Below are 25,289 nucleotides of genomic sequence, written 5' to 3' on the forward strand. Positions count from 1 at the left end.
CCATCTGTACATACATCCACAGGAAGAAGAACTGAAGTAAGGACAGCATTTATATATATGTTCTGGTGTTTGGTTTTAAACTTACGTACACTGCCTGGTGACTTTCTGAACAGTGGTGAACAGCCACACTTCTCCGTTAATTTAGTTTTAGCAGTTGTCTGTTTATCAGTTACAAGAAATTGTACGTTGGATGCAATAGTGACTTCTATAGCTCTCATAACAGAACCTTGTTGCATAAAAAAAAAATAATAATCTAGCTGCACATTTATATGTTGCTTGAGAATATTTATTCTCTATGATCCTTGAGTAATTGGTAGGCCACAGAATGCCTGCAGAACAACCTGTGGAATGACTGTTTGTAGAATGGTTTACACTAATGTAAATAAGAGTAAGAAGTCTCTGTTACTTCTAACCTAATTTCTCTTTTGCTGTAAAGGAAAAATTAGGACAACAATGCCATATAAAATGGTCCATGTATACCTTTCCAATTGGATTTCTAAAATTCCAAAGGGTTACTACTGCTCCTTGGATTAACACTGCCCAGAGTAACTTCAGAAACACTGAACAGAGGAATTCAAAATAGAGGAGAACCTGCTGTACTCTGGAATAATTGCATCTCCTTCCCTGCACATTCATTCACTTCTCATTCAACTTATGACCGTTCAGTCATTTTATAATATATATACTTTGACAGAGGACTGTTTGACAACAATGTAGAGAACATTAACAAACTACTGAAGAATGAATAAAGAAAACGTATCAGTGGAAGTGTATAATAAGAGGGTATAATACACAAAAATATGCCTTCCAACCAACTCCTGAGGGTATGTTTTGAAGTTAGGAAATCAAAGAGGCAAGGAGCCACTTACTGTCTTGCTGAGCAAGAATGCAAAATCAAGTAAAGATGGATGTTGAGTAAAATTATTAAGAGAATAAAAGCATATAGCATAGAACCATAGAATCACTAAGGTTGGAAAAGACCTCCAAGATCATCTGGTCCAACCATCACCCTACTACCAATGTCACCCACTAAAACATGTCCCTAAGCACCAGTACTGTCAAGCAGTGGCACCAGTTTACTTTGAAAACACTTTGTTTGGTATTTCATGGTTCCAGTCAAATCTTTTTTCCTAATTGTGTGTGGGGGTTTTTTTGATATTTTTTTTTTTTTACATTTTTCCCTTCTGCCTAGCAAAATGTGATGGCCAACATCCATTTTCTAGCTCACCACATCTCTAATGTCTAACTTAAATTCACAACAATTTTGGTGACATGATCCAACAAAAAAGGACTGGAGTTTTAAAACAAAGCTTGTTTTTCTTTCTTAACAGTTACTTAGAGGAAGAAGTTTTTCAATTGTATAGATGAATGTGTAAAAGAGATGAGGACACTTCAGTACGTTGAAAAGATGGGGACACTGATCCTTTTATGAGTGTTTTCTATTCAAACACTATTCTACAAAAGAAAAAAAAAATCATATATTCTGCAATATTTGTGAGTGTAGAATAAAATCACTTGTCAGAAGAGGATAAAAACCATATTGCCCACTGTTGACCAGCAATAAAACACAACCTCCTCCATGTTTCCCAAGAAAAAAATAGATACCGAAATGTTACAAAACTGTGGATGGTCATCATTAACCATGAGATGACCTACAGAATCTTCTACTGCTAAATACCACAAGAGGAAGGCAGTTTAAATAACACAGATAATGCTGGATATTTTTTTGCAAAAAAGATTTTTATGAGCTCAGCAACACAAACATAGACAAACAGGCCATTCAAGAGTGATGTTTAGAGTAACCTGTCAAACTACCATGGGATAAAATAAAATTTGGTTCTAAATGAACTCACAGAAAAGAAGAATTTAAACTTCAATTACAGGTATTACAAGTATTTTATTCTTCTGCTAATGCAGTGCACTGTTGAGGGCAAGAGCATATCATCCATGAGATGTGGAGATATTTTCATCATGAAACATCACCTTTGGATTGATTACAAAATTTTTATTATACAGAATTATGTCTATATGCACTTAAGGTTAAAAGAAATAATGCAGTTCTGTTGTCTACACTACTGATTGTGGTTTTCCTAAATAATCTTACACTACAGCAATTAATATTTCTGCTAATTTACAAAATTTTTCTTCCACAGATACCTAGGGCTTAAAAAAGAGAGCAGGGGTTTTAACTCAATCCTAATTTAATTTTGTCAAAACAGAAAAACGTCCTTTTGTTCACCCCTGCTATTTAGTTACCAGATTTCCCTTACACCGACTTCTATTGTCTTTCAGACAGGGCTGCCCAACCTTCCAGCCGGGTAAGATCACATAGACTCTTGTGGAGGCAACCGAGACTAGATGTCGAAACTCGTCTCCTCTCCCATCTTCTGTCCAAAACACGGGCAAGTCGTAGGTGTCTGACACACACGCCACTAGGCTGGGGAAAGCACAGCCAAGACTCACTGGAAGCCTGGGGCGGGTGTATGAGCTGCCAGTTCTCACAGGGCAGGATCTCCCGTCTGCCCTTTCCTCAGAGGACAGGGAAGCACAGTCTCGTGAGCTCTGCTCACAGACCACAGCCTAAATAATCTCGCTTCAAGAGAAAACGCTTAATTTAAAGAGCAAGACTGTTGAACTGAAATCACGCAGTAAGAAAATGTTCAGACCATGTCGCTGTATGCTCTGTAACTCCAGTTACAGCACATTTGGCAGTGCTGCCAACACTGCAAGATGGGAAATGCTATCAACACCCTTGTAGGTATGCCTCATTAATCAAAACCTGATAAACACTGGTGGATGTACTGGAAAGCAATGCCAAGACAATGTGGAAGCCTTCTTCCCTTTCACCAGACAACTATAACTGTCTTCATAGCTTCAAGACTTTATCTGTGCATTTCAACAAGTGCAGCTACAAGCCTGGTGCCAACAGTAAAACAAAATCTAAGAAAGATCAAAGAAGTAACTCTCAGTCTCTTAGAAGGCCCCTTCCAGCAGGAGACTCACTCAAGAACCTTTTCATTAGCTCTCAGGACTGAGCCTTTTCATACGCTCAGTACTCTGTCACACACTGCCATTGTCCTACAGACCCAAAAACCAAGACAACCAACATTCCTTTCTTAGCACTGACCATACTAAACCTTTGGAAGATTTCAACAGCCTAGACGGTATCTTCGACCTACCTGAAGGCTAAAGGAAACTCATCTTCTGAGAACTACATTTTAACATACTCAGTTCTTGGCACTTTCCAGTGCCATGTGTGTGCTATTACTATGCACCATGGCCATTCAGGATATCACACTGAAGCTACAAAACTTTTTCACATCTTCTCTACCTGCTGGATGGGTATTTCAATGGTAAAATTATAAAACAAAGTGAAAACAGCAAAATATGGCGTGTCCATGCTAACAGTAGCTATTAAATCACTAATAATTCTAAACTAAAACCCTAACACTATCTAATTGCAGAGCTGTGTGAAAATCTCTTAGCTGGGATCTCTGAATGAGAATGAACTATTAGAAAAATTACATTAGGAAAATATGTAAGATACAAAGTCCCTGAAAATAGAAAGACAAATAAACATCCTGATGTGCAAGAATACTACAACAGTACATCATTTTCAGAATGAGATATTTAAGTATTTTCTCTTTTGTATCTCTATGCTCTTCCCCCTTTTCTTCCTCCAAATAAATCTACTCATCCAGTTTCCTGAAGCCCTGACCAGGAGATCCAATTTGACAACTTTCCTAAGGAAGCCCACACATTGCAGAAGAACCCTAGAACACATTCTCACGATCTGCAAAATGAAGACAATCACTTTTACAAATTAAATGCACACATTCTCATATATGCATGAAATGGAAATGGCCTCAAGTTGTGCCAGGGGAGGCTTAGGTTGGATATTAGGAGAAAATTCTTTACTGAAATGGTTCTGTGGCATTGGAATAGACTGCCTGGGGAGCGGCTGAGTCAGCATCCTTGGAGGTCTTCAAGAAACGTGCAGATGTAGAACTTGATAGCATGGTTTAGCAGTGGACTTGTCATTGGAGGTCTTTTCCAACCTGAATGATTCTATGGTTCTGTGATTTTCGGATCACCAGACTGGTGACTGATAACCAGACAGAGGAGAGGAAAGAGAAGACAACAAAGTCTCCTTTAAAAAAAGGCCATTAATATTTATAGCCTTTGCTAAGAGCCACTGTTTTACTGACTAACTTACAATCAAGATGCACTGAAATAAAACTTAGTTTCAGTGTCTGGTTTTCAGATGTCCAGTATTTCCTGTTCTCAGCAGCTTGCCAATCTGAACTCGAGATCTGTCTCGGGCCTCTCCTCAAGTTAGCATAGATTCGTTCAGCCAGGTTCTGACTGCAATGTTAGGACACCTCACTGCTGTTCCTGAACCCCTCGACTCACGTATACAGGGAAAATAACTGGAACCAAATAACAACTTGTTATGTACAACACTGAATATTCAAGCTGGTCCATGTCTCTCTATGGCTTAATCTCTAACTTGGAACATTTTAATACACAATTGCAATTAGTTCCTTGATATAGTAGTTAAAATAAAACTTTATTTGCAAAGACTAGAATAATCAAAAGCTCTGCTAGACAGTAGTTTTTTAAAAAATCTAATATTGGAAGAAAGATGACTATGGTTGATCTTAACAAGAACATAAAAGCACAACAGTTGGTATAGTCTAACTCCTGCAGCCTAACTGTAATATTGACAAAGCACTGCAGTCTTTAGTCTTCAAAGCCCTGGATTCAGAAAAGGGTCTGAAGTGCTTCCAATTAAGTGCCACAATGTCTACATTTTTTTAATTGCCTGACCTAACATGCTAAACCTGTACCATGTAACTAGGTTTCCCCAAAAATGCACTAGTCAGATGTCAGCTGCGTGACCCAAAATCAAGGCCTACATGCTATGTAGCAGCCTCCTCCAAAAACAAAGTCAAGGGAATGGTAAGAAAGGGGTAGATTTCAAGTATATTCTCCTACTTAACAGCTTAAATGGGTAAGCCAGAACTGCAGACAGACAGACATTCCTGTCTGCTCAAAATCCACAACTAACAATCACTCATGAGAGTAGGAGACTACAATTCTTTAAGCCAATTGTGTGGTTTGTCTCCTTTTAAAACAGCTGCTGGAAGAGCAGTAATCAGCATATGTATTTCAAATAAAATTAAAGCTTAGCCTGAAGTCAGGTGTTTAGCCTCTCAGGACAATGCAGCCTGCAGAAACACAGATCTGAGATTTCAGGCCAAATGTGATGCAGATTAGGAAGTTTAAGAAAACTTTATGGACAAGTTGATACAGAGTGGGGTCCTTGTAATGGACCTGTCTAAGTGCTACTGTAGTTATTTACACCATCTTTTGAATCTTTCCCAAGCTGAAGGGTTTTTTTCCTTCTTTTCAAAAATCCACTTCATTACAGACTTCAATAGGCTCTCACTGTTGTCTAGGCTTGTAAAAAGAATTCTTTGTTCCCGTCTCTGAGATTTTCTCAATGTGCTTCCCTTCACCAAAATGTCTTGCTGTTATTTGTTTCTATGAGCTTTTCAAGGCAAGCAGGTGTGTTCTTATCCAGGAACTGACTCTTGGCCCATTCAAGTCAAGTAACAAATGGCAATAAGAAGCTATTTTCCTTACTCTCAAAACACCTTTCATACAGCCTAGAAGGCAAAGGTCATCTCTTTTCCAGATCAAGTAAAAATCATTCTATACTAAAACCAAATTCCCCTTCCTCCTTATAATCTACTTCATTGACTCATTTTTGTTTTTTAACTTTCAGGTAAGAGGTTCACACACTCACCAAACTCCCAACTACTCGCTTTAGAATTAAATTGTCAAAAAAAAAAAAAGGCCCAGTAAGTAGCATATAGTGATCAGCATAAACTCAGTTTTGTAACTGTTCCTTACTTGGAACCACGCAGCCACAAATTGCTCAGAAACACACATTATCAATATCAACAGTAATCATCCCACTGCCTGCTATTTGGTTAGGTTAAAAAAAAAAACGAACAACAACCCTACTTCAATGTAGATTACAAATGCTTCGTTTTCAATATTAAAAGTCAGAAGAGAATGTCACTGAGAAGAGAAAGATCCAGACAAAAGCTGAAGCCAAAAAAAAAAGAAGAGCCAAAAAAAAAAAAAATATTAACCAACCCTTAATGAAAGGTGAATGGGGTTCTACATTGAACAATATCCAAGCTGGGATATCAAGCTGTTACAGAACCTCTATCTCTTGCACTATCTGAAACCTTGCAGCAGGAGGGCAGGAGGTGCTCCAGGCACGCAGCAGCAGTTCCCCTGCGGCCTGTGGAGAGGCCCCTGGTGGAGCAGGCTGTCCCCCTGCAGCCCATGGGTCCCACACGGAGCAGATCTCCACGCTGCAGCCCCCCCGTGGAGGAGCCCCCGGTGGAGCAGGTGGATGTGGCCTGGAGGAGGCTGCGGCCCATGGAGAGCCCCCGCAGGAGCAGGCCCCGGGCCGGAGCTGCAGCCCGTGGAGAGGAGCCCACGCAGGAGCAGGGGGTCTGGGGGGAGCTGCCGCCCGTGGGGGACCCGTGCTGGAGCAGTTTGCTCCTGGGGGATGGACCCCGTGGTACGGAGCCGTGTGGGAGCAGTTCCTGAAGAGCTGCTGCCTGTGGGCAGCCCCCGCAGGATCAGTTCGGGAAGGACGGCATCCCGTGGGAGGGATGCCACGGAAGAGGGTGGATGAGGGGAAGGTGTTCTTAGTTTGCTTTCTTTGTTTCTCACTTCTCCAGTTTGTTAGTAATAGGCAATAAATTTCTTTAATCTCCCTAGACTGAGTCTGTTTTGCATGATGATAATTATTGAGTGATTTCCCTGTCCCTATCTCAACCCTTGAGCCCTTTCCATCGCATTTTCTTTCCCTTTTCCTTTGAGGAGGGGAACTGAGAGTGGTTGTGGTGGAGTTCAGCTGCCCATCAGGATAAAACCACCACAGCTGCTAACAACCACAACTGTGACCATTAAAAAGAAGGAAAAAAAAAAGTTTAATCTTTGTCCATGTAGAATTACTGGAATACAAGTTAGGTCCTAAATACATGACATTAGGTCTTCACAGCAACAACCCCCATATCTTTAAATGCTGGAAACAGAAGTTTCAAACTTGAATAAGATCCCTCATACCTTCCTGAAGATGAGTTCCCAAAGAAAGTCAATACAGCAAAATAAGCCTGAGCTCCAGACAAAAAGATGCACGTCTCAGAAGGAATTTAGGGTAAGAGAAAAAGATGACTGATCCCATCTCAGGGTCAGTCCTGTTCTCCCAGACCCTGAGAAATATTACCAATTGCCCACAGTGTTAAGTTTACCCAAATAAGAATCTTTCTCATGTGCAAACAATAATAGTAAGTGCTGTTAATACTGTAGATCAATCAGCAACGTGAAAAACAAAAACAGCCCATACTTATGTGTGATAGCTTTAAGGATCCTGTAAGAAACGTGCATTTTCAGGAAAGTACAAGTTTTGTTGTTGTTGACAGGAAAAAAAAAAAGAAAAAAGAAAAGAGGTATCTACATGCCAACACAGAATTCAGACATACGTTGTCTGTGGTGCACACCACTCTGGGTGGGGGCTTTGGTATCTCACGTGTCAATCAACCAAATCTTTCATGTAGAATAATATACATAACAATATCTGTTCAACATAATGCAAAACAAATATGCCTTAGTTTTGCACATGAAGTGATGATTCGTATTTGAGAATTTCTTGTTAAACCTTTCACTGTCACATCTTCCACTGTATTTGTGTGGTGCAGATTAAAGGTGTTTTCAAGCCATTAAATTTGACTCACATACCTTTTTATCTCAGGAATTTCAGTTAAGCTTAAAGCTCATATGCTATGCACATTTACAAGCACTCCAGACTTAGCTATTTCAAGCTTTGGACATGTTTCTTGTTAATTGTGCAACTAATCACTGCTCTTGCCAATGACAGTAAACTCACTCATCCATATAGAACTAAGCCAGGCAGGAAGTATCCCATGCATCTGCTCAGCTTCCGGATCATCACCCCTTCTGTAGCCCAGTGCCCAACCAAGAAATTAGAGTTTGTCTGAAAAATCTGGGTTGCCAGCTGTCTGGCAGTCCTGAACTTGTTAGCTCTGTAGCAGTCTCTGGTACAGTATCTGGACCTAGCATGTATATTTGAGGTGCCTAGAGCAATGGGGCTTTGTTCCATGAGCACAGCCAGAGGAATTATTAAAAACCCTGACCAAAATCAATTGTATTTCTTCAATACAGTAATTTAGGCCAAAGTGTAAAAGAGACTTAAGAGACTTAAATACTACAGACATATAAAAGCTAAAATCCTACCACTTTGGCACTTCGTTTGTTGGCTCTAGAACAAGAAGCACTACCGTAGTACTAGATAGTATCCATTCATGTAAGAACAAGTGAACAAGCCAACAACCCAGTAACAGGGCTGAAACAGATTTTTTTGCTTTTATTTTTTATATTCTGCCAAATTCATTATGTTCTAGAACGTGAGGGCTGGAAGTCACGAGATAGCTTCAAGACCATGCAAAAATACAGTGAAAGCATTGTTTTTTGTATGCAAGTCTCAAAGCTCACGTTCTTATCGTATTTCTGAAATAAAGAAGGAAAATTTTCTTTTTTGGACAGGAACATTATCTGAATGGCCGAAACCACCTAACTTTGTGGACAGTGAGAAAATACAAGAGAAGTAGCAGCATTCTAGGCTCCTGTCCAACAAGGAGTTCATGTGCATATACACAATAAAGCTTCAGTTCCCAGTCAAGACGAATTCAATGACAACTTCTGAAAGAGGTTAGAGAAATCCAGTTTTGATTCAAATTAAAAATAGGTTCACCTGGAATCCCATTGAATTCACCTGGAGATGGCTTAAACCATGACAAAAACAAGTTTAACTGGTTAGAGGTGTTCCTCTGGTCTCAGTTCTCTAGGAGCGGGTTAACACTGTGATGCACCCAAGAGGTGCAGCTCCCACCTGCACATTTGAGGCACATCAAGCCAAGATCTGGGTGTGTATCATTACCTCCTTCCTTTAAAGGGAAATCTAGGCATGCAGACACAAAAAGAGCTGTTGCATGCTCCAAGAATCTTCCAGTCTGAACTATGAGCACTGCACAGTGCATCTGTTGAGTGCAAACACAGCCACTGAGACAAACCAAAACAGAACTGTTTTCTTCAGGAAACCTGTGTTGCTCAGACAAGCAAGGAATACAACATAATCTATGCTCAAGTGCATCTCCTGAGGTTCAGGATTTGACACCAAGGGCTACAGCAGTCAGAGATTTATTCTAAAACACAGGTATATGACTATTTATTAGACCACTGATCTCAAGCTTTGAGCTAATTAACCCTATCAACCTTCAAAACTTCTTTCAGATCACAAAATTTCATAGTGAGTATCTTAACCAAGTACTATTTTTTCTTCTTTCTTTGAACCACAACCGTGAAATCCTAGTGTTCAAGGCTGTGACTATGAGAATAAATTATATTACAAAATATTAATGTTAATACACTAATCCGGCTATGAGAAAATTAACCACTGGGATGATAATCTGGTCCGGAATATCCAGCTTTTGGGAGGAAGGTATCACAAAGGTGATCACTCAAAAACACCAGGGATCTGAACAATCGGAATATGAATGTCTGGAAAGGCCTGAAATAATCACACCATCTGAGGAGAGCATACATGCAGAGGAATGGAGAGCACGGAAAACACATACTTTCATCACTAGCTTTAGCCAGAATTAATTTCTGATACAGAGCTGCAATTTCATCTTGAGTGACAGAACGAATTCTCACAAGAGGCTCTTGCAGGGGATGAAAAAAAGAGCACTAGGGCTTATATGTAAAGAAAAGCACCCCTCCCAGGCAGTGTACTGGGCACCTTAAAGCTTGCATTCTTTATTAACCAGCGAGCTTGCACGCACATGACTAAACCTCTGTAAAAATGGAAGGTGTGCTTTTGCAAAGAAGTCACTCGAGCATCACAGCACATAACATTAAAAAAAAAAAAAAAAAAAAAGCCAGAGGACAAAAGATCAAGCTCTCATATGTTCTCAAATTATTTACACTGTTGAACGTACAGAGAATAGCTTACCTGCATATTTTGAGGTGTTTGATTCATCCATGGACCAGAAGCAGTGATCAAAGGCAAACACCTGTAGAAGCACATAAAAAGACAAATGAAAAATTCAGGCTACAAGACATCTCTCAAAGCAGTATAAATCCACAACTGCTTAATTGCAGACAGGCTCTATTGTTTCTGTAGATCCTGAATCAGAATTGTAGAAGACTTCACCAGCAGGAATACTTTTTGGAAATCTTAAGAGTTGCAGTTGTACTTTTTCTACCTGTATTATCCACACTGCTTAAAAAAAAAAAGTGTGCATTATAACAGCATGAAATAGTTTTAAAAAGTATATGTGAGTCAGTTTTAAAAGTTTTCCTACTGTTCATGAATCCGACATACTACATGGAAAAGAAGGAAGAGAGACAGGTTTACTAGGGTCCCTATGTGAAAGTACGTAACAATTATCCCCACTTAAATTTTCATTACTAAAATCCTCTTCAGACTCTACACCACATACTGAGTAAATGCCAGCCCTGTGTGAGGCTATTACACATGGCCAGGCTATTATTTCTCTACTACTACTAATAATAATAATAATTTAATTCCAGCACTGAGCTCCACAGTAAAGTCAAACTCTATAACTGCTGCTCCCAGTTGTTGTGCACTAAGATGGGGACAGGAAGACAGAAAGACAATGCTGTTGCCACATGCTTTCAACATCTAATTGTTCACATTCAGGCTGTGTACAAAAGATAGCACCACCTGATCTGAATGCAGAGGACACCAAGTGGGGAGATAACGAAAAAATATAATGCAAACCTGAGGTATTAGGCTCGAGGACAGCTGTTGGTTTCAGCTGGGAAAAACACAGCATTTGAAGAACCAGATATGAAGGGAAAGAAAAAGAATCTTACTTGAGAAAACTGGTAGCGGCACAGAAGCAAGCCTGTGGACCTGTAAACAGCATGCTGCTTCTACGTGCCTGCAGTAAAGAACCCCACAATTGTAACAGCATGTGAGGAAAGCATGCCTACAGCAGAAAGGTAAAACATGTTCTGCTCCTGTGCTTGTCGACACAGAATGGCTGTTACTCCGTTATGTCACTAGCTGTAGCAGCTGAACAGCCTGAAAGCGAACTGTGAAACGTGGTGGTGGGTTGATGCCAGCCAGCAGCTGAGCCCCACACAGCCACTTGCTCACTCCCCTCCCTTCTGCAGGACAGAGGAGAAAATGGGAAGTGAACGTGTGAAAACTCATGTGTTGAGGTAGCCTGTTGAATAAGTGAAGGAAAGAAAAAACACAGCAAGCAATGCAAAGGCAATCTCTCACCACCTCCCACAAGCGGATTGATGCCCAGGCGGTCTTCCAGCAACAGCTACTTTGGCAGACCACTCCCTGCTCCATTTTTATCGCTGAGCATGAATGCCATACAGTATGGGATATCCCTTTGGTCACCCAGGATCAACCGTCCTGGCTGTGTCCCCTCCCAGCTTCTTGTCCACCCCAGCATCCTCACTGTGGGCAGAGGAAGAAATGGGGAAAGCCTGGGAGCTGTGCAAGCACTGCTTGGCAATAGCCAAAACACTGGTGTGCTATCAACACTGAGTCACCGATCTAAACCACAGCACCATATGGGCTGCTGTGAAGACAGTTAACTCCATCCCAGCCAGACCCAGAACACACATGTTCTCCCATTTGCTGTTTTAAAAGCAAGGGAAGTATCCAGCTTATCCTAGTCTAGAAATTAACTCCTTCTTCCAGGAACTTCAGGAAACAAGATGATCTTTGTTGCCAGCAGACTGACATATTAAGCTCTGTTGTCACAGCATCAACAAGCACAAGGAAAGCAGTGCACTCAGTCTGTGCACTCCATCTCTTAAAATAGGTAAGTTTGTATGAACAAATCATGACAATTTGGTCCATCTTTTGGATGCTTAGTTGGGTACCATAAAAAGAAAGAAAAAAAGAGCAGTAACATTATTTAGAAATAGAGGATGTGCTTCCTCTCCAGGACCGTATCACTAACTTTAGCTCTAGCCTACATCAAAGAGGAAGTCTGCAAAAAAATATGTTAAAAGTTGCTGTCCTGGTGTTTAAAAACAAACAAACAAACAAAATACTTCACATTTCTTCAAGTACAACTTTTGTAATTAATATTATGAGAAATAAGTCTAAATACAGAAGGAGTTAAAATTGAACTGAACATGCCCAAATCACCGAATGTGAAGTTTTATTCTGGATGAACCTGTCAAACGTCTAGAGAATCTTACTGAGGAAAAAGATATTTTCCGGTAAACAGATCTTTATGCAGAGAGAATAAAAAATCAAGAAAATTCCCCCAATTTGTGACAAAGAGCTTTTCATAACAGTAGGTCTTCATGGCTGGAAGATGTCTCCTTTCCTCTAGGCTTGAAGACACAGCCAGCGACCACTAAGCTAAGGCTGACCGAAGCTTCTGCCAACCGTAACAAAACAGCACCAAAAGGAACTCAACATGCAGAACTCGGTGAGATGACTATTTAGCAGACATCAACACAAGATGCACAGAAGTTTTACCATGACTTGGACTTCTAATGCTCAAAGAAGGACAATGTCTGAGCCTTAAGGACTAAATAAATAGTATCAGGTGACCTGCCTAATCTACAAGAACAGTACTGCAGCTCAGCAGAGAAAGCTACAAAACTACAAACAGAAAATCTAATTCTGTTAGACAAGCTATCGGTATGCCTGCTTTAATAAAAAGACTTGCTAGCATGTCACTCAAAGGTTCCAGCTAGGTAGAAACAGAATGAGATTCAATATTGTGTTCAGTGCGCTTGTGGACCTGGACCAGTGTCCTGTAAAAACACTTACACGCTGTCATTTTATCCAAGTTGCTTTTCCTGCACATCTGAGAAAATTACAGTATAGACATTTAGCATTGGCATTTGGCAGTTTTATTTTGCCCAAGCACACCGTTAAGTTGCAGTCTATTTGCCACATTTTACCACGGTAAACTGACTATGGATGAGCTAATCATAGAAAATCTGTTTGCGTGTGTGTGTTCTTTTGGGTTCCCAAGTGGGGCGGGAAGGAACCACTTCTTTATTAAAACTTTGCTTGGGCTGAGATTTCCCATGCCTAGTCTACCAACAGCTGACCTCCTTAGTGAGACAAACAATGCAGGTCAATATAGAGTAAGAGCCATGGGATCTATTAGGAGAAATGCAAAATATCCTGAAACAAACCCTGAAGTGTGGAAGATGGTTATGGATCGTTTCCTTTTGGCTTTCAGGAATGCAGAACCTTTTGGATTCCCTGCTGTTGCAGAATTACTGTACAATCTAACCTACGGATATACTGTAACCAAACTCTTCCTGAAATGTCTGTTGCTGCAAGTATTTCAGGATAAAATATCAGGATAAAATTTCAGGTAAGCACAGCAACTTTGCTCCCTCTCTTTCTCCTAATTATATGCAAAATATACCAAATGCAAGGTCTAAGAGAAGACTTGACAGTGAGACAATGCTTAGTCCACAAGAGTGAAATGAGTTCTGGAATTTCCTTCTAGAGAGGAAAAACAAAAAACCCCACCCCAAAACTATAATCCAACAGGGAGGACTGAGTCATTTACTGCAGTATAAATAGACAGAGACAACTTCATGAGTCAGGACGTTCCCTGCTGTTAGTGAAAGATGTAGTTTTGCTACTGAACTGTGAGCAAAATGCATCATTTACTTTCCCTTACCTTCAGACTTCACATAAATAGGGTGCATTTCAAATGACTTCTGTGCATTTGTTCATCTTGCTTCATATGTTCTATGTTCTAACCTGTTTTGTAACTTTTACAGCCCAAGAAACAGCGTCTCTCTTCTCCCGTTCCTCTTCTTCTGTGGAAATTTTCCTCCTGGGACTGGGTAACAATACCTAATCTCTCTATGATCAAACTGCAAGCAGATAAATTGCAAATGAAAACCTAATTGTAAGGATCCAAATCTGACATGCCTATTCGTCCCCCTCGAAACAAACTATTATCTGCAATGGATCTCACAACCCAGTTCAGAGAGGTTACCCAGCTACAAATGCTCGTGTGTAATGACATAAAGGGTCGATACAGAACTACTGTAGGCCAATTTAATCTATTGTCCTACACATTTTCCCCTCAGTTAAGGCAGTGAATCATGATTATTCAATGACTCATAATAACATAAACACTGATCTTGTAAAGAGACTTAAACTAAAATATGTCCTTACAGCCACTTCTCATAGAAAAGCAATTATCTGGATTCCTTTAAAAGGGTATTTTTAAAAAATGGTCAAACTGATCCTAAGAAGTTCCAAAATGGTTATGAAAGAGGAAGGCAAAAAAATCTGTCTCAAAATAAAACAAATGTAAATATAGGATTTTAGCATGTTTTCACATTGCACATAAAAAGCCCAGGCAAAGACTTAGTCTATTTATAAAATCCTTTCTGGAAAATTGTTAATTCCTTCTAAGAGAATAAAGTAACAAGATTACTTAAAAAAAAAAAAAGTCAGGCAAAAAAGTGGAAGCTGCTGGGGCATGCAATACCTGTATAACGTGTATAGCAACTGCAGTAAAACTCTCTTCTCCATTAAAACAGGTGGGCAAAAATTGAAAAATTACTTGGATCAGTAATGACAGAACAGAAACTTGGAACATTCCAAGCAATGATAATTCAAGGAAGCACCCAACCAAAACTATTTACAGGACAACTCAGACCTCTGGAAAAACAGATTCCAAATGCAAGGATTAGGAGAGTAAGAAATAAGGCTTGTAAGAGCAACTTCCTAACCAGTATGGCTCTTCAGCACATACGTAACTAAAGCATTTTATGGGAAATGCCTGTAGGGCAGAGTCCTAACTGAGTAGTGAGACCTATTTAATCATATTTTCTTTTTTTTTTTTAATTAAATAAAGATGCTAGCTTCTATTTTCCTGTCCTCCAATGCAGGAAGCTGCAGGACATGCAGTGCTAAGAGGAGCACACAAACTCACCTGGGGTCAGTATACAGAACCTATGCTAGGACAAAGAATAAAAAATCCCGTTAGTCTCATCTAAGAAGATGCTCCCTTCCTCCTCCCGTCTTCGCTGATTATTCTTCCTTCAAAACAAATATAGTGGGTAGTATTTTTTCTTTTGATATAAGAAAAAAATGATTACTCTGCATACTCCTTAATTTTTTACTTCTTAAGACCCATTTCTCTGAAGAAGGTAAGAAAATCCCTGTCAATATGAACACCAAAGATATCAGAAGTTCTGCTGATGCTAAATACTCGATGGCTGATACTCAAACTGGGCATTCCTGGGCATTGAAAATGCCTTTTTAATTTTGGGGAGAACACTCAAAAGCAAAAGTCAAAATCCTTATCAACTTATTTCAAAACGATTATCGTACCATATTTGAACAACGAGAAATCTGTGACACACAAACAGAACTTTTTAAACTACAGGCATCCCCTGTGAATTAAACATTTTTGGAAAATATATTCCATTTGGGTGTTTTAACATCATAAGCCAAGTGTTTAACACAAAAGGCCAAGTGCTTTTTATTTGAAACTCAACATTTAAAATTGCTACCTGTATCTCCTGTAAGATTTCATGAACCTTCAATTATTCTTCTAAGCATTTCAAGAATATCTCTGTGACTCTATGGGCTAGTATTTCTAATTTACTATTACTCTGATGTCAATTCCATAGCCACTGTACCAGGAAGCTTAAAGTATTTTAAATAGGTAAGCAAAATGGGAAAACCATGAAAGACAGCATACACCTACCTACCAGTTAATGCACTGGTTGGTGTTCAACCACAAGCAGACATAAGCTCGCACAACTATTTACTAGGTCTAACAGCTAGACCCAAAATTATTCTGCGTTTTCAAGTTACGCAGGGAATTAAGAAACAAGCCTTAAAATCATCCTGTTTTTGCAAGATCGTGTACCTCATAGTTTATTTTAGCATCTAAAAGAAACAGCTAGATAAAAGGAACCCGCCAAGAACCTGCCATGCCAGGGCAATAGCCTCTACACTAGAAACTGTGAGTGGAGCTAAGAGATCAACGGTTGTGTTGTTTTCTTTTCCAGCTCCATTATTACAGTGTTTGACATTGCACGGTATTTTCAATCTAAGCAGTGCTACAGTTGGGAAAAAGCTTGAAAGTTTTATTTTATGGCTATGGAAACAGTCAAGTAACAGACAGAGCTACGAGTAATAAAGTACAGAGCTTTCACAATTGAGAGTTCAGAGTAAAACTAAGTATATGAATTGGAGTATGTACTCACTGCATATTCATTACAAGAATTTTAATTCACAAACATAACAATGGGGAGTTGTGAAAAAGAGTTGGCCAGGAAGTGCTAGATCCTTGTACTACTGTATTCAGAGCCATTGCAAGTGTGCACATTACCCTAGTTAAGAGTTATGTAGGTCATTTCTAGGTTAGCAAGAACAATGCTCTGAACGTTAATGACTATTAAAAAAATAAGCAAAAGACCTTTCTCATGTTTTTTTGGAAGCTAAGTAAGGAAAATATACAGGGCTTTGACTCAGATTTCTTCAGCAAAGACCTACAGCAGTTTCAGACAGCTGTTTGTTACTGTTTTGCTAACGGGATGACAGGAGGTTCCACTGCAAAACAAACAACGGTGCTGGTCAATACATTGCCATGTCAGTGAAAAATCTGGAAAGTTGTCTCAAATTCATCTGTACCTGTCACTTAAAATGAGATAGATTTTGAAGCAGAAGAGCCATTGGGTCTGACTACTACACAGCACATAAATTCTCACAGAATCAGAAAAGACAGCCAAAGGGTATTCACATTTTAAATAGCCAAAATAATATTCTGCAAAGGTCATTTGTATTAAAGCCCCTAATCAATGCATTCAAGAATTAATATTTTGAAGGGCTTACGCATGCAAGTATACCTATGTGAACTACTTACAGGTAGGGAGTATCATATCCAGTATTAGTGCTTGCCTGATTAAGCCATATAGAATCATAGAATCATAGAAAAATTAAGGTTGGAAAAGACCTCCAAGATCATCTGGTCCAACCATCATCCTACTACCAATGTCACCCACTAAACCATGTTCCTAAGCACCACATCCAACCTTTCCTTGAACACCCCCAGGGACGGTGACTCCACCACTTCCCTGGGCAACCCGTTCGGATGCCTCATTGCTCTTTCTGAGAAGTGTCTCCAAATTGTTTTAATTGTTGAAGAGTAGTGTTCTTTGTTCAATTCTTTGTTTTAATTGTTGAAGAATAGGGCCATGATGTTTCCATTTTTCCACTAACCAGGGACATCGCCCAACTGCCAGGACTTTTCATCTATGATGGAGAGAGGCTTGGCAACCACATCAGGCAGTTCCCTCAGGACCCTGGGATGCATGTCATTGGGTCCCATAGACTTGTACCTGTTTAGATTCACCAGGCGGGGTCGAACCTGCTCTTCATTTAGAGTGGGTAGGACTTTGCTCCCCCAGCCTCCATTTACGGGTTCAGGGAAATGAAAGACTTGGGAAGCCCGTCTGTCAGTGAAGATGGAGGCAAAGAAGTTGGTGAGTACCTCAGCCTTCTCCATGTCCATCGTTACCTATTATTCAGATATAGAAACTCACTCCTAATATAAGAAATTAGCCAGCTATAATCTCTTACACACTACGATTTTCACCCCTCAGTCTATTTTCACAAATGGTAAAGGTGCATGGTGGCCCTCGGGGACTCCTCCTGTCACCCCAGCACAGCAGACTGAAGGGAGCTGGGTCCTCTCTTGTGCTCCTCCTCAAGGCTCTGTGCAGAAGGGATGCCACCTCTCGCACAAGGGCTAGGGGATGGGAAAGAAGCACTCACGTAACCCCTGAGAATTGGCAACAGAGTTCTTTATTGCCGGGATATCTTGCAGGTGACCCTGCGGGATGTCCGTGGTGTTTGTTGGCTCCAAGCTAATGCTGGGGATGGAGGCTGCACGACGAGTACGGAGCTCGTCGGCCACTCCTGCGACGCTGTTGGTGCACTCTGATGGCAGGGAGCAAAGCCTTGTCAGGGTAGTCCCAAGTCTGCTCTGGCCGAGGCGGATCCACTTCCATTGCTTCCTCCACATCTCCTGGTGGATTCAGCTCCATGGGCTCCATGGTGTTTGGCAGAAGGACAAGCCAGTCCTTGCCCGGGACTGCCCACACGGGATGCCTTCCATCTGGAATGTTTTCAGGCCAGGTTGCCAATCCAGGGGGTCGTCCACTTCCATGCCTAGGTCCCATGACACTGTCCAGCTCATTTCCATGCACGGGTTCGACGCTGCCATCTGGTTTACGGCCATGGCTGGGTCCCACACTGTGTTCTGGACGACAGGCTGGCCTCTGCTCCCCACGGCTGTCTGGCTGACACTCCTGCCTTCGCCCCACACCACTGTTGCGCCATTGGGAAGGCCCAGGCCCCCTGTCACTGTACGGCTGAGGGGCCAGCCTGTTCCCCGCGTCGCTGCGGTGCCAGTGGTACCGCTTATAATAAGCGCCTGTGGGCTGCGCGCCAGAGGTCCCTCAAGCACTGGTGTCAGTTGTGCTCCAGGCGCGATCCCTCTGCCCACGACACGTCTCCTTCTTGTTAGGTGCACTCCTTCTCAGTGCTTCCTTGGACTGCATTGCTGTCCTCTCGCACCGAGGAGGCCTGCCGCTCGCCTTGCTGCTTCGGCTCTTCTTCCTGCCACACAAGTTGGCTGTCAGAGGGCCTAGAAGCTCAGCGAGTGGCGGGCCAGCTGCAGGGGGCCTGTTTTATAGGGCCCGGAGCAAAGGCGAGGCAGCGGTGGCCACCGTGACCTCAGCAAGCCTCTGTGATGGAGTGGCCCACGCATGGCCAAAGGCGGCCGTGTTGGGGGCAGCCTGGAAGATGCCCTCACGTGGACAAGGAGGAGGGTCAGGCGGGCTGAGGGCCCCTTTTCTGGGGCTGGCTCCCCTGGGCCACAGGGACTGCCCTCCACTGCCCTGGGTTTATTTACTAGAACAAGGAGTTAGATGCAAACACAGAGCTTGATTATGATACAAACATAATTTGGGAAGAAAAGGCAAAGAAAGATGTGGGACAGACTAAAGCAAACTTCAGAACAGTTCTCCAAAACTCAAGCAAGGGCAATACGGAAAGTCACCTTTCTTTGTACCTGTACTTCAGAGTCTTTTTTTTTTATTATTTATTATGACTTAATTACTTTAGAAAGGAGTCTAATTTCACATTCATTATTAGTCCTTTTAAAGCTTAATCCTCAGTATAGACTAGAGAGAGTCTGGGGCTTTTAGCGTTTAGCCGTGCATTACCCAGACTGAACATATTCCCTAACATACACTGCCTATATATCTATACAACATTGAAAATGCATAGATACCATTTAACAGTCATTCCCATCTGACCAATAGATGGCCAATAAATCGTCTTTTGTTTTTAATAGAAAAAAGAGTTATGCTGCACAGGTGAAGATATCGCTCACATGAACCTCAAAACCTGTCAGCCTGACAGGGAGGGTGACCTACAGGACTGACTACCTGGATGCTAAAAAAAAAAGAAAGGGAGAAGTGAGGAAGGGAAATTTTCATTCACCAGACAGCTGTTGCTACATCTCTACTACAAGTGTTCAAGTAGCTAAGCGCACGTTAGGAAAGAGCAAACAAAGTCTAAACTGGTAAGCTTGATGTAGATGGAAGCCACTAAAGGAACTGATAAGGAAAGAAGTTGGTCACTGTTTGCTGAGCATCCGCTGTATGAAAAAAACACAGGACCTACCGCATAAAAAAGTATAAACAGAAAATCCTAAGGCAGTACTGGGCGCAGCTCATAAGTCTCAGCTTAGAACAACTGCTTTAATTGTCACAACATTAGACTGAAAGCCCAAGATCAGTAATAAGCTGAAACACGATGGTTGTAGAAAGACAAAAACCCTAGTATACTTATGTAACTTTTCCTACCACAGTTTCATAGCTATTGAGTTGGACTGGAATCACAATTCACCCATGACTGATGACAGATTAGCTTATTAAAGATTTTTATTTTTTAAAGTTCAACACTTATGAAATTTCATTAAAAAATCCTAATTTGAACATTGACTATGAAGGGTACCCAAAAAGCCGTATAAGTCAAGGAACATCCTACTCTCCTATCATGTCTTTACACACTCATAAAATGATTTCTACTGATGGTAAGAAGCACCTGCTGTCTCAAATTGATAAACATTTCACACATCATCATAAATATCAGCATTATAGCTCAAGGATATTAATGACAATCTAACTATACCTAGTAATTAAGTAGCACATATACACCAGTATGCAGCTGGTATGTTTTTGTGGAAGAAACTCAAGGCCATCATTAAGCTTTTACATAATGTAGAAGAACAACTTTACCCGCCTACAATGGAATACAGATGGGGAACTACAGAAAAGGAAGGCTCTTGAAAAAAATATTTTGTGAAATTACAAAAAAAATGGGGGGGTGCTTTTTTTTTTTTTTTAAGACAACGGTCAGGCTCTTTTGCACTAGAATAACTTCATCCAGAATAGAATAACTTTATCTAATGCTCTAAAAAAACAACAGAGGAACTAAAAACCAGGTCCATTATTTTAAGAGATTCAATCACTCACAGGAAAAAAAAATCAGTCCACAAACCATTTTAAACTGAAATATCAGTGTTATTTATTATAACAACTTCCACCATTGCTTACACCTGCTGTGACCTTAAATTACGTTTGGTTTATACGATTATTTCAATTCATGTTAAAACAGATTTTGTTTCCTTGCCTAATGGGAATAACACACATCACTTACTGGATGATGTTGTCTTCTGACACTTTAGAAAAATACTCAAAAGCTATACGCACTTTATATTGATATACATATACACACATACACACACATAGAAATAGCTGTCTGAACCATGAGACATATTAATTGTCTAGATAGATAGATAGATAGATATCCACCCCAATTTTGCTTCCCAGAAGGCCTACAAAATACCTGCAGAAGACATATCAGACTTGCACATAAACTATTTCTTGAAGATCTACAAACCAAAGAGAATAAAGTAAAACAAACTCATTCACAGTAACTACAGCCCTCTCCTATGAAAATTAACATGCAACAGAAACAGAAAGGACAAAATCATCATTCAACTGCTGCGGCAAAATACCAATGTGCTGTTTTGCATCTGTTGACAAGATGTAGTTGACATGCTCCTTTTCCCTTATCATTGCCACCAGCCCTGTACTGATACTGTATTTCTCATCTCAGTAAGGCTCCTTCTCTAACCCAGTAGATACATAACACTCATTCTCCCTCCCTTCCCCTGCATTACACACACAGAATCATTTCTAGACAAATTCTGGTGCCCTCTGGCCACTTTGCACAAATTATTAATTCTTGAAGATCGTCAACTGCAATCAAGAACAGTTTGTTTCTTCCTAGATGTATTTTACCACCTTTTAAAGCAATATTCATTTTAAAACAGAATTTTGTGCAATGATATGTTTTCCACACATTATTTACTTATTCTTTCACAGGTATTTAAGAATGCATTGAAATCATGGCTTATTCTGGTCACAGCTTTAAGAAGTCATGTGCCTTAATCTGCATGTCAATTGGATTAAAATGCAATCTTCTGGAATTATGAAGTTAACTGAGAAGTATGAGGAATAGAGAGCTTGTGTTGTTTTTTGTTTGCTTGTTTGTTTTCTAATATGTTTTCCTTTATCAAAGCTGTATATTGATCACATACTACAGGAACATGCCAGACACTTTGGCAGCGTTCAACATTTTTAAAGCAGGCCCAAACACAAAGAGAGACAAAACACTTACCTTAGGTGGTTTTCTAGATGATGGGAAAAAAATCAGCAACGATGAAGAGAAGCACAAATACACCATTCACATAAAGGGAAGGCAGCAAAGAAAAAGAAAAGAAAAACAAAGTCAGTGTACTTCATTACTATTATCTCTACTTTTCTGTAATCCATAATGTATTTAGGAATACTCAAGTCAGAAGAAATCAGAAGATATTTATATGATACACCATAAGTTTTTAACAAAAATATCAGTAGTTACTTTGTCAATAATACAACCACACATTAAAAAGAAAGGCGGGAAAATGCAACGTTCCTTATAGATATAATATTTTACAGCACCGAGTTCTGGAAGGAAAGCAAGCATCCATTTTCTTTGCCATGGAAGTCAAAGCACACCCCATCTTTTCTTGCAAACTAAAACCAAGTCTGTAAACTGATAGATAAAGGTGCCAGGCTGTGAATCCTCATTGACTTTAGGAGCGCTACAGATATAAGACCAAGGAGTTTATAGAAATGTGTAGAAAAATACACTTACTTTTTCCTGGGCTACAGAAAGCCTACAGAGAGCACAGGAAACCAAAGCAAAAACACCATTACCCTTCATGCACAACTCTAACTGGTGCTGTCAGAAATAAAGCAGAGGCAAAAAATACCAAACTGAAGACACCAATGCAGAGTACTTCAACTTGCCCTTCCATGCTTTATGCTTATGCTAGCAGTCATGGGGTCACATAGTAAATTAGATCTGTTTGTTTGGGTTTTTTTGGTGGGATTGGTTGAGCCGGGTCACTGATGTGTCTCACTGTGCAGCCTTGTGCTTGCTACTGACAGTGCCGGAGAAGAGGCGAAAATACAGCAGAGAATTAGATTGATGTAGGCCACTCATGAGAACTACAACCTTATGCATAGGTTTAAGTTATGTATTGAAATAAGCCTGAAGTGATGCACACTAGAAATTTCCATTTGCATTTCACATCAAGAAGAAAAAGTGCACAAATGTGAATGAAGAGAAAAAAACACAGCCAAATAGGTCTACAGACAAAATAGATCAACCACAGAACGTAGTGAGCTTTACAAAATAACGACAGTGATGCAGGGTCTCCATCTACCCAAGAAGGACAGTCACTCTACACTAAATTTAATGATACCAAGAGGCTGATATCTCAGTGCAGAAACACGCAGGACCAAGCCCAGCTTTCACCCACCAGGCTACACACACAAACTCCACCAAGTCAGAGTGGAAAATAACTCTTTGAGCTCTTTTCCTCTCAACCCACAATACAGAGGCTCAGCAAAAAGAAGGGCAAGACCACAAGAGAAGGGTAAGAGAAGCAAGTCCACAAAGACATGTTACACAATCCTTCCTGCCTACTCTCGGCTCGTACCTCAGATGACACGTCTGCCTAAACCAGAAGCTACGTAGCTGGCATAGGGTACTGGTGTAATGCAAATACGCGTTGCCTCCGAGCCAACCCACCTGTGGCAGCCCTACCCTCTCATTAACAGCAGCGAGCTCACGGCTGGGTGGCTCAGAACTTGTGCCAGAACCGCTGTTATCTAGTTGAAAAATACTATTTAGCTCTACCTTCAATATTTTTCCATTTAAACAGTTTTCAGATGTGATGGAAGTCCAACTTTGCCAGCTTACCTAGGCAAAGACTCAGCACCAGCTCTAAACTTTCTGTTCCTACATCAAAGAGATGTTCCTATTGAGGGAAGTTACCCACAGTTCCTCGGAAAGATTTTCCTTTATTTTAAATGCACTCAGGTCTTGAGAAATAATTCAAGAACGTATGAACTTTCCTAGGGAATTCCCGATGGACAGCTGTGGTAGTTCTGTAGGGTCCTAACTAAACAGATTAGTTGAAGAAAGCAAACGCCAGCACAAAGTTTACCAACTGTGTTTCTGAGCACGTTACTATAAGCCTCAGGTGGAAAAGGGGTACAGAACATCATTAAAGTAAACAAATTCTTTCACACATTTCTTAACGCTTTTCCTTAAGCAAGCCTTTTAGGAAATTTCCTCTCATTTTCCTCTGCTGTCTGTGTCAAGAAAAGCACAGCAGCGACTTTTTAAAGCACTGGCGGCCAGCAGAGCTTCCCAATTGGAAGCAAGACGTCCATCTCTGGCTTCCAGCATTTCAAGGCCCGAGGAGCTGCAGCTGCCCGCTGGATGCCACATCCCACCACTCCAAGCTCTCCGGCTCTGCAGACCACCTAGCAGCTCCCCAGGGCACCTGCCAGCCTCACCAGCAGCAACACAAGCAAGGGCCTCTGGAACAAATGGGTTATCTTGCTTTACAGGATATCTTTTTTTTTTAAGCTATTTGGAAATTCCAGCTAACCGAGTCACTGTAACCCTTGTCTTGGCAATGATTCAGATGGAGATACTGAAATCCTTTCTTCAGTCAAAGGCCTCAGACTAGGAAAAAAAAAAAAGCACTGTTTACAGTTTTACTGAAATCACATCTGTAGCAGCTTAAAGATGTCTTATAAAACCTGCATTAGCCTCAGTCAATTTTCCGCATAAGTTGTTTTCGTTTTATTTTTTTCAGATGTGCTTCGTGGTTTCTTCTGTGTCCCAGAGGCCAGAACCTTTCAGCTTCATAAACAATTGAATTTGCCTCATTTTTTATCAGACGCTGACCATGCAGATCTGGTGATCCAGTGTTAGAGCGTGAGGGGGACAGGATAGAAGAACCCAGAGCGACAGCAATTAACATTTTGACTTCCTAGACATACTGCATGTTTCATCATCAAGGTCTGATCACCCGTGGTGCCAATGACAACATGCAGGTGTACCTTTCGAGTGGCAACAAAACCTCCTCAAAGCTGAGCAGCCAGGAAATATCACAGCTGTCTAACCTTGTAATGCACAGTAACAGATTTTTGTTTAAAATGACAAAAAGCAATACGCACAATCAGACGGAAGACTGACTTCTCTGACATGCCTAGAACTCGAAACCAAAGTCATCGCCATCTAGAGCCTGAAAAATTCTCACAGATCGGAGGAAGCGTGAATTTCAATGACCTCAAAGCCCACTATGCTAGTGAACTTCCTTCTTTGTCCTTAAGCCATCGTGGCTATAAGCAAAGTATCACCAGATGGATTTTCTAACCATGCTGAGAAGTAGGTGTACTGAGGTCTGCTCCTAGAAATCTGCTCAGGCTTTGTCTTTTGCAATAGTACTAGGCCTCTCCTCTTCTGCTTGACAAACACACGCCAAGACCTCAAATGTGTAGCTATCTCAAATTTTTATCCCGATGGAGAAAAACAATTTCTAGAAAGCTTTGTGATCGTACAACCATAGAACAGCTTTGGTTGGAAGGGACCTTAAAGACCACCCAGTGCCAACCCCCCTGCCATGGGCAGGGAC

The 25,289-nt window shown here is 40.8% G+C and overlaps 1 protein-coding gene across 6 annotated transcripts in view; it reads right to left on the reverse strand.

Annotated features, from left to right (window-relative positions):
- KIF13A (kinesin family member 13A) overlaps positions 1-25,289 on the reverse strand; it is a 126,317-nt gene that overhangs the window by 57,213 nt on the left and 43,815 nt on the right. For 5 of the 6 annotated variants that reach the window (XR_014579670.1, XM_083824047.1, XM_083824046.1 and 2 more), the window contains exons 3-4: positions 21,929-21,941; positions 10,121-10,181 (exon numbers count right to left, since the gene is read on the reverse strand). Coding sequence is in view for 5 of the 6 variants with exons in the window: in XM_083824047.1 (XP_083680173.1) it covers positions 10,121-10,181; positions 21,929-21,941 (74 nt within the window). In the remaining variant the exon portion in view is untranslated. The remainder of the gene's footprint in view (positions 1-10,120; positions 10,182-21,928; positions 21,942-25,289) is intronic. The other variant, XM_083824049.1, reaches the window with a different exon arrangement.

This window comes from Anser anser (genome assembly GCF_964211835.1).
Source record: "Anser anser genome assembly, chromosome: 2".
Taxonomy (NCBI): domain Eukaryota; kingdom Metazoa; phylum Chordata; class Aves; order Anseriformes; family Anatidae; genus Anser; species Anser anser.